The sequence below is a fragment of the Ipomoea nil genome, unplaced genomic scaffold, assembly GCF_001879475.1.
Source record: "Ipomoea nil cultivar Tokyo-kokei standard unplaced genomic scaffold, Asagao_1.1 scaffold0380, whole genome shotgun sequence".
NCBI classification, from domain to species: domain Eukaryota; kingdom Viridiplantae; phylum Streptophyta; class Magnoliopsida; order Solanales; family Convolvulaceae; genus Ipomoea; species Ipomoea nil.
In genome coordinates, this window is record NW_017616808.1 from 359,863 (window position 1) to 369,698 (window position 9,836).

Consider the following 9,836-nt stretch of genomic DNA (forward strand, 5'->3'; position numbering starts at 1 on the left):
CTTTAGAGACAGATTTGTTTTTTGTCTTAATCAAAATAGGTCAAGGGCGCATTAAAACGATCGGTAACTACTTAGTCTCATTTGAGAGTGCAATCTCCTTACCGCTTTTGGAAAAAAAGTAGGAAGGGTCGATTTATGCTCTTTCCCTTTCACTGTGTAGTCACGCTAGCAGGTATTACAAGCCCTATTTCCCACGCATCTAACCAGCTTGCGCGGTTAATTACCAGTTCCCCTGAAATCTCTCATTTGTTGAAGCAGAGCATAGTGCGCTTTAGGGGCGCTGAGCGAGAAACGTTTCTTCTTTCGTTTCAGTTTATTCACTGATATGAAACTTAGTACTTGTTCATTATGTAAGCCCCAAATTGCCCATCAATTCTGAAAATAACACATGGGGTTACAAAGTTAATTCTCAAATAAAATAGAATTAATTTTTAAACTGATGATCAGAATTAACACATTTCCACAATGTTACATCCCAAGACATGCCAACTAGAAAGTGGCACTGAGAAGTACCAAGCTACAATGTCACTTAGAGCATTCACGCTTGTAGATATTATTGAGTCTTGCAGACAAATAAATCAAAGATGAGTTTTTAACAAGTGTGGGAAAGAATTTATAGAGGAGTTAATACATGTTGCATCTGCCTCTTGTTTGTTGCTCTTTTCATGTATTTAAATAGGTATTCTGAAGCAAATTAAAAGGTGTATGTATTATCTATGCTATTTACACGTGATGATGAATGACTGAATGAGTGGCAAATTGTACATTTTTTTTACTTTCTTTTATTAAAAAGTATTTAATTTTGAAGATAGTAAAGCCAAATAACTTTTCCTTATGTACATTTTTCAATATGCTTGAGCAATTGAAGAGCTAGTGTTGTTGTTTTCCTGTGCAGGGAACTTTGTTTGAACGTTAATGAATTGAAAGCTATGAACTAGGATCTTCGTCAGTGGTGTCCTCTAATTTTTTTTTTTTTTTTTGTTCCTTTGTTTTTATAGTTGTAGTTGAAGAGCTATTTGTCTATTCTCGGTGGTCCATTTGTATTTTCTACTGCTAAATTAACTATTTGAAGATTAGTTTGGCTCATTTTGTATTTTTTTTTTTTTTTTGGTAACATAGCCCTGGTATTTCACAGTTCTTGGTATTCACAAGACTTGATCGCAAGATTTTTTTTTTTTTTTAGTACTGTTGACCCTGTTAAAGGTAGTATCTCTTCATATATATACTTTCTCAACCTACTGAAGCGCGTCTAATGAGTCAATACCACGTTCACTGAGGCACGTACCCATGACCTCCCACTTGGGAGAGTCACTTCATGATGCTTGACCACAATGCCTCATCAAATCCTCTCTTATTTTATCAATGCTCTGATACCATATGATAGTATCAGAGTCTGTCTTATTTTATCAATGCTCTGATACCATATGATAGTATCAGAGTCTATCTTATTTTATCAATGCTCTGATACCATATTATAAACAAACTCTAATAGCATCAGTAGCGATCTTCTTGTCCGTCATTCGTGACCTTTAAGGAATTGAAGATGTCATAATAAAAAGAAAAAAAAATCAACATAAAATGAATGAAATTAATAAGACAAGTTCACATTATATACTTGTAACCAAAGCCGTTGCAAATAAAAACAAAAAAGGGTTAATAGTGTTGTTGTACGTCTATTTTTGCTCATAGAAGTTCAGAAGCATTTTTTCCCAAAAGAAGGCAGCATGTATGCCCCATGGCCTGCCCATCCAGTTCTTTTTTCATTCTGATATGAAGACTCACCTCGATTGAGACAGCTGGGTGGAGCGATGACGATGTTCTTCACGAAGCTTATATCCATCGACCCCTAGGGTTTGTTCTCCTGTTACCCTAGCTAGAAGCTTATATTCATCGAATCCTACGAATGACGGAATGAGTGATATTCCTTCAACTGCGTTGCATAATATCAATCCTAGCTTTTGATCCCATCCAGGTCCTATTGGCAATAGGAACTCAAGTTGTGCTCGTTTAGTCTTGTTAATAGTATGAGCCATGTTGCGTGCTGTAAAGTGATTCAAAAAGATTACTCTTTTTTTTATTTTCAAATTATCATCGATTATGTGCTGAAAACGTACAATTAATTTTCTTACATAGAAATAATGGTTTAATTAGTTGATATGATCGAGTTTGATCTCATGTTGGAGACATGAACTTATATAATACATGAAATATAATCGAGGCTATCATTGCCTTTGCTGCTATTTGAATCCTTCGTGTTTAATTTGCCAGTAGTTCTTGTCACTGCACTTATCTTTTCTTGATTGGCTTTTTTAGGAAAGTATAAATCATACCCATGTAATGTATAGTGTAATATTAGTGCAGTAATATTTCCCACTTTTTTCTCTTTCAAAATGCTAGCTTACTATGCCCAATTTTTTTTATTGCATTCTAGGCAAAATTAAAGGCTATTGCAAATTTACTATACTTCAATTTAAAATTGTAAATGTAAGTATATATACATTTTGCTTAGTTCATAAGTGGGGGGTAGATTGGGATTTCAAGAAGGAAGAGGAGGAAAAAAAAAAAGTGAGAAAGGAAAGAGAAAAGGGGAGAAGAAGCAAAGTGACAAGGATGCATGCATGGGATCTCAAAATATACAGGGTCGTTTACCAATTTAAAAAAATAGAGAAATTGAGAAGTAGAAAAAATAAAAAAATAGAAAAATTGTTTACTAAAATTCTCTCTCCAATTGATTAACTCATCTTCATTTTCTAACCTTATGTATGTTTTTGGAGAAAAAAGATTTAGACTTCTCCAAATGGAGGAGTGGAAAAGAACACGAGTGAATAGTGCTTAGTATGGAGAGGTTAACAATTTGATTTTAGCGTTGCACATTTGTCCTGTTTGTTTTCTTTTTCTTTCTTCTTAACGATATATGTAATGAAAATTAAGAAATTGAAGAAATGGAAAATTGGAGAAATGGAGAAGGAAAACTGAAAAAATGGAGAAATAGAAAAACAGATAAATGAAGTAAAAACTAGGGGTGGGCGTTTTGGGTTTCGGTTCAGTTTTTTTCGGTTTCGGTTTTTCAGTTTTAAAAAAGTTAAACCATTCGATTTAACATTAAGGTTCGGTTCGGTTTCGGTTCGGTGTTCGGTTCGGTTTAAGCTCCCCAAATTTTAACATTTTCTAATTTTTTCGAACATACTACCAAACAATACATATTCACATAATCCAAATTCAAACTCTAAACATTATATAACAAAATAGCAATCCAAAGTCCAAACACAATACTAAGTACTAATTACCAAACATCAGTTAACGTTTTTGCACAACCGACTCTTCAGTTGGTTAAGTTGGAATATTTTTATTGATAAGATAAATAATCATCTATCTGTATAGTTGATATTAAAAGAACTAGTGTCAATTACTATATAGTTAATTTTTGGACACAATCTATCATTGCTAGTGCACTCGAAATATATTCCAATACTAGAAAATAATTATAGTGCACTGGAAATCAAAATTAGAATGACTGTAAAGCACATTAAATATATAGGAAAACATGAAACTAAGGAAAATACTGAATATTGTAAATATAACTCAAGTTAGATATAATTGTGAGGTAAAGAACAATTGCGACAAACAACAAAAGTGCAATTTAGAAAACAAGCTATAAAGAAATCAAATAAAAAATGTAAGGTTCGGTACCAGTAAGAATGAGAACTGAACAGCGGAGCAGGCATCGAGGAACTTGGATTTACTTCTTTATTATTATTATTATTATTATTAATTTTATTATTATTATTATTATTATTATTATTATTATTATTATTATTTATTAAAAAAATTATATAACATCCGGTTCGGTTCGATTTTTGCCAAACCGTTCGGTTTCGGTTCGGTTCGGTACTAAACCGTTCGGGTTACAAAATCTCGAACCGTTCGATTTTCTATTACTAGTTCGGTTCGGATCGGTTCGGATAAACCGAACCGAAGTACCCACCCCTAGTAAAAACCCCTATTTCTCTTACAAGTTCAAGTTAATGGTGGGACCACCATGTGAGAGAAAACCCTTTTTCTCATTTTCTTTTTCCTTTTTTTCTTTCTCCTACTTTAGTTGCTAAACTTTAACCCCCCTCCCCGCTCCCTTTTTTTTTTTTTTTTTTTTTTTTTTTTCATTTTTCATTTTTCTTTCTTCTCTTTGTTTATTCTCTTTCCTTGTAAGCTCATTAATTTTTTTTTTCTTTCATTTTTCATTTTTCTTTCTTCTCTTTGTTTATTCTCTTTCCTTGTAAGTTCATTAAAAACCGTGAATGATCCCTTACTGATATTGATGCTCTTAGAAATACAAAATCGCAAGGTGCGTCTTGAGAAGTGCACTTCTCAATATGAACCAAAAGATGACTTTTCGAGTACTCTTTGGTATCAACCGAGATTTCACTTTCTAGAATGTGAACCCAAAAAAAAAACTTGAAAAATTACTTCACTTCTCTATTTTAGTTGAGAAAATGTTTAAAATTTTGATATAACTTAAAGTGACATTCATGTACATAAGTCTTGGGTGCCCACGAGTCAAACTATTTCAAAATTTGATTTGCATCATCCTCCACGCGTAAGAGAACCTACTAACAACAAATTTCTAATTCCCTTTAAAATGTGGTTCTTATATACTAGTGCATAATCCTTTATTTTTCCATGTGTAGGACAAATGTCACTTACAGCACGATTGGTTCACGGAATGAATTTGGAGGGAATAGGAATGCTATTCCACATGGAATAGAATAGGTAAGGAATAGAATATGAATTGTATTCTGTTGTTTGGTTGGCTGAAGGAATAGACTTTAGTAATTGTATTCCAGTGTTTGGTTGATTAAAGGAATAGAAATGGAATAGGTTTTAAAGACATAAATACCCTTATACATAATAATAATAATAATAATAATAATGAATATGATTATGATATACAGAATGTTATATATATATATATATATATATATATATATATATATATATATATATATATATATATATATATATATTTATATTTGTATTTATATACATGTATATGCATGTGTGTGTGTGAGAGAGAGAATAATAATAATAGTAATAATAATAATAATAATAATAATAATAATAATAATAATTATTATTATTATTATTATTATTATTATACAAATACATATTTATTTTTATATTTATTTTCTCACTTATCCCACATCGGTTGGAGAAGTAAGGAATGGAGCCTAAAGGAGCCTCAAGGCTCCATAATTTTAATTGCAATGCTCATTCGCTAGGCAAGCTTGCAATGCCCATCCGCTAGGCATGCAAATGAGCAGACTACTTAATTTAGGAGCCAAGACTCTATAATTAAGGAGTCTTATACAGTTAATTTTTTTTATTTACATATATATATATATATATATATATATATATATATATATATATATATATATATATATATATAATAAACTGTCAAGGTCGGTGTTTTGAGAAAATACTTTTCTTTTCTCAAAATGCCAATTGCAAACGCTACAAAATATGTGTGTGTGTGTGTATATATATATATATATATATATATATATATATATATATATATATATATATATATATATATATATATATATATATATATATATATACACATTAAAATATACATTTATGTAATACACTATATTTATTAAATAAATATATATATTATATAATGTGCAAAGGGTATTTTTGGTATTTGTGATATAAAATCTATTCTTACGGGCATGGGAATAGCTAATACCAAGGCCCCCCTAGGAATGGCTATTCCCCTTGCGAAGGTAATAGCTCATTCCTAGGCATGCTATTCCCATGACAAAATGATCCAACCAAACGATGGAATAGATCTATTCCAAGGAATGTTATTCCATTCTTGACCTATTCCATGAACCAAACATGCCATTAAAATTTTCTCATTCCATTTTTCCCAACTTCATAAATATACTTTGAAAATTAATTTTTTTATTCACTCATTATCTATTTTGAGTATTTTTCGTCTTCCTCTTGTTGAACGTGCATGGTTTTCTTCCATCGGCATGCAGTTCCAACTTAAAAAAAAAAAAAAGAAAAAACTGAATCTACTTTAATACAACCAAAATTGGAAATGAACCCTATTAATATTTAGAAGATTGTAACCGAATTTCAAGTTGAATATATGAATTTAAAAATGTGTTTACAAGCACTACTCCCACCACTTTCTAGAAGGCCGTATGAATAAAATGCAATTGAAATTTGAAACAACTGCTTTTTGAAAACAAGTATGAATGAATTGCAATTGGAACAATTTGAACAGTTCATAACTCCATAGCTCCAACTTTCCCTTTCAATACCCAATAATGAAAGCAAGAATACAACTATACTCACATATTGTTACACTTCAACCCAATCTATTTGGGTTGATTTTTGCACGTATTTTATCAGTCTATTCAACTCTGATAATCAAATAACAACAAGAATGTGGGAGGAAAAAAAAGAATTAAAATTTGAACTGAAAGATATATAAATATTCACCTTAGCTATTACCTTCAAGCTCCCTCTTCACCAACTCCATGAAGAAGTCACTCCAGGTATCAATAGGCCCCGGCAAACACCAGTGCACACAATCGTTAAACATGGTCACATTCAGGTTCTGCAAATGCCCGTATTTATTAGGATGCCCATCGGGTCTCAACAGCATTGCCTGCGTAACGTCAAACAATCTAAATTTCGAACCCTTTTTCTTCCCTTCTTCCTCAGCAATGCTAAACTCTTGCCTTTGAATATCATACATGTCTATCTGGAATTCCTTCAAAATCGTGTCGTTCCTCCGAAATGGCTCTGTTCTCACGCACTCTCCACCTTGATCGAATGCCCCATGTTCAAAGTGCTGAGGGGCAAACGCCCTCAAGAAAGCGACGCCCTTAAAATTTTCCAAGCTATTAATTGCTCGAAAAGCTGTCTTCAAAGCCCATCTGTAGCTGAAGTCTTTTGTCAAGTGGGTAACGTTGGGTTCTGAGCAGTAGAGGCAGCCAACGAGTTTGCCTTCTAGATAAAAGTCGGTAGGGCGGAAAAACCAGTGGCCAGCATTAATGATAACAAAGTCAAAAGCCCCGATCTTGGTTGTCCAAGATTCATCAAATTCATCTAGATATAGATTGAAAGGGTTTCTGTTAAGCTCAGAATAAGTGACGCCAGTCTTGACCAAATATGGCGCCCAATACATGGAAATGTTGAAGTTGTAATCTTTGTATACAAGACGCTTCCTGTTATCATCTGTCGTGTTTGAAATATCCAAGGGATATGCAACCTGGAAAAAACAAAAAATTGCAGAAACGGTTCATATATGTCTATGATCTGTGGTTTTGAGCCATTCAAACAAAGGGAAAATCCAGATTTCAGTACCAACAGCAATTGCTAGCATGTTCCTTTCAACATTTCAATAATTGGAAAATTTTGGATAATACAAATGAATCTTGTCTCTAGACAATGTTTCAAAATTTTGGCAACACTACAACACATTCAAAATGATTAAATTTGCCATTTTTTTGAGTGACGAGGGAAACCCGCAACCACTATCCAAGGGTGTGCACGCCGGCAAATAACCACAAGGAGGTAAACCAGCTTAGGTTACCCATAGCTGACTGACTCAAACTAAGAAGGCCAATAGGCCGCTCCCACTGGGAGTCGAACTTGTAAGTTGTAACCGTGTGGTTAAATTTGCCATTTTGATACCTATGTAAATAAAATAAAAAAAAAAGGGCTGAAAACAATCACAAAGATATAGCATGACAATAATCTCAATTAAGGGTCCGTTTGAAAAGCAGGAAAATGTTTTCTTGAAAATGAGTCATTTTCCTGTGTTTGGCTGCACAACGGAAAACTGTCTTTTTGTGTTTGGTTCATTTTCCAAAAAAATGAACAGAATTGTATACTTCAACATTTTTCCGTTGCTCAACCAGTTACGAGCCTCTGATGGAGGCGGAGCATTTTCCTGATGTTGGTAGAGTTTTCTGATGGAGGCGGAGCATCTGAAGAGAGAAGCAAAGAATGTAAAAAGGGAAGTCATTTTACGGAAGAATGGAGTTATTTTCCATTGACCATAAGTGATTTTCCTTTGACTTGTCTTTTTCTTGCCTAGCCAAACACCAAAAACCCGGAAAATGTTTTCCAGAAAGGTAACCTTAACAATCATCAGCCATCAAAGGTAACCTTAACAAAGTAAACATAAAAACCAATTGTTGGACCAAGAAAGCCTGTGTAAAATGTAGCTTACAGTGTATACCTCATTAGGCAAGAAAACTAATATTCGAAATTTGAACTTCACATCAAACTAGATGGAACCTCTGTTATTAGAAAGATTATTACTAGACAAGGGCATCTTATTCTGTTTCTATTTCTACAATCATGAATCATCCATCCAGTTTACAGCTACACATGTTGTCCCCTCAGTTCACAGCTAAATACAGGCTGTCATTTTCTCTTTGCCAAGAAATGAACTAATAAAAAGACCATACTTGTAATAAGTATAAAGATTCATAAATCATAACATTACCAAAAACTGAAATTTTTCTAAATCTCCACAAAGTTAACATAATTGGCAAATGTTAGTGCAGGTAGATACACTATTCAATAAGGTTTAATTACTATCAATAGTACATAATTGTCCTATTAAGTTAGTGTCGGTGGTAAATAAGGTTTATAAATTATAATCTTTGCCCCTTCCCTACAAAAGGCGAAATTCTCTCGCCCCACAATCCCAACAGATAGTAGAAGGATAAATCACGGTGACTCAATCAGCCGCCAATTAGGTGGGCCCGAGTATTCAGAAGGATAAATCACGGTGACTCAACCGCCAATTAGGAGTCCACCACATTGGGTTTAATCAACAAAATCTTTGATTAAGGAAAAACAATTTAACACAGATCACATTCATTTAGGGCTCTAAAAATACCTGAAATTTCAATTGGAAGAATTCAAAGCTAATTTAATTTACCCTGGATAAGAGGCAAACGAGTGACTGCATATGATTCCTTGCAATGGAGTCTCCAACAAAGGCTAAAGATTTGCCTCTAACAAGCTCCAAGAATTCGCGAGGATCGAAAACGGGAAGCTCACACCCATCCGGCTTCCACTTCCATTTCAAATACCCATTATCAGGCCTGCCGAATTTCATGCAATTCTGATGCTCTTGGATACTATAACAAGTGTTATTCGTATAGTACGGCGCTTCCGGATTCGGAACCCATTCTCCGGTGAAGATATCGCACTTCTTCTCGAGCCTCTCAGAACCCGTGTTCTTCGCTTGAAGTTCAACGCCGCTTTCTACACTACTAGACTCTTTTCGCAGATCTTCTGGAGGGGAAAGAGAAAGATTAGCACTTACGTTTCCTGATACCTGATTTGGGGGATAATGTTCAACAATGCTTTCTGCAGCAAACCCTTTCGGCTGATCTACTGGAGTGTAAACCCTAGAACTTTTATCTTTTTCCGGGTGATCAGTGCAACGGAAAGGGTAGTAGAGAGGGAAGACGGTGAGAAAGATTAAGACTAGGGCTAGCAGTGGGATTAACTTGGGAGTGTTCAAGAACGTCGGCTTTTTTACGGAGGGAAACTCCATGGACGATAGATCGGACATGGGAGCTTGCTTCAATGGAGTAGAAGACGAGGAGGGTTTGGTTACAGCAAGGTGGGGGGTGGGTGGGGCTCCTCACTAGTCATTTTCTCATTATAGAAATCTTTGGGAAATCTGAATCTGATAGGAAAGTCACGTACTTGCTGAACTCAACGTGAAACTTCGTTCAACGAATGAATCATATAAAGATAATAGAAAATTTTCACCCCTAAATTTG

General features: G+C 34.0%; 1 protein-coding gene across 1 annotated transcript; it reads right to left on the reverse strand.

The window, feature by feature from the left end:
- Window positions 1–6,283: 6,283 nt before the first annotated feature.
- On the reverse strand, window positions 6,284–9,792 carry LOC109171761 (protein trichome birefringence-like 19). The gene is made up of 2 exons (XM_019320825.1): window positions 8,981–9,792; window positions 6,284–7,294 (listed from the first exon to the last, which is right to left on the reverse strand). Exons 1-2 carry the CDS (start codon window positions 9,620–9,622, stop codon window positions 6,521–6,523), a joined length of 1,416 nt encoding a protein of 471 aa, XP_019176370.1. The 5' UTR covers window positions 9,623–9,792; the 3' UTR covers window positions 6,284–6,520.
- Between the last annotated feature and the right edge of the window lie 44 nt (window positions 9,793–9,836).

Coding starts and splice junctions, on each gene's coding strand:
- LOC109171761 (XM_019320825.1), bottom strand. CDS start 9,622: ATGTCCGATCTATCGTCCATGGAGTTTCCCTCCGTAAAAAAGCCGACG. Junction 7,295..8,980: donor TCGTTTGCCTCTTATCCAGG/GTAAATTAAATT, acceptor TGTTTTTTCCAG/GTTGCATATCCCTTGGATAT.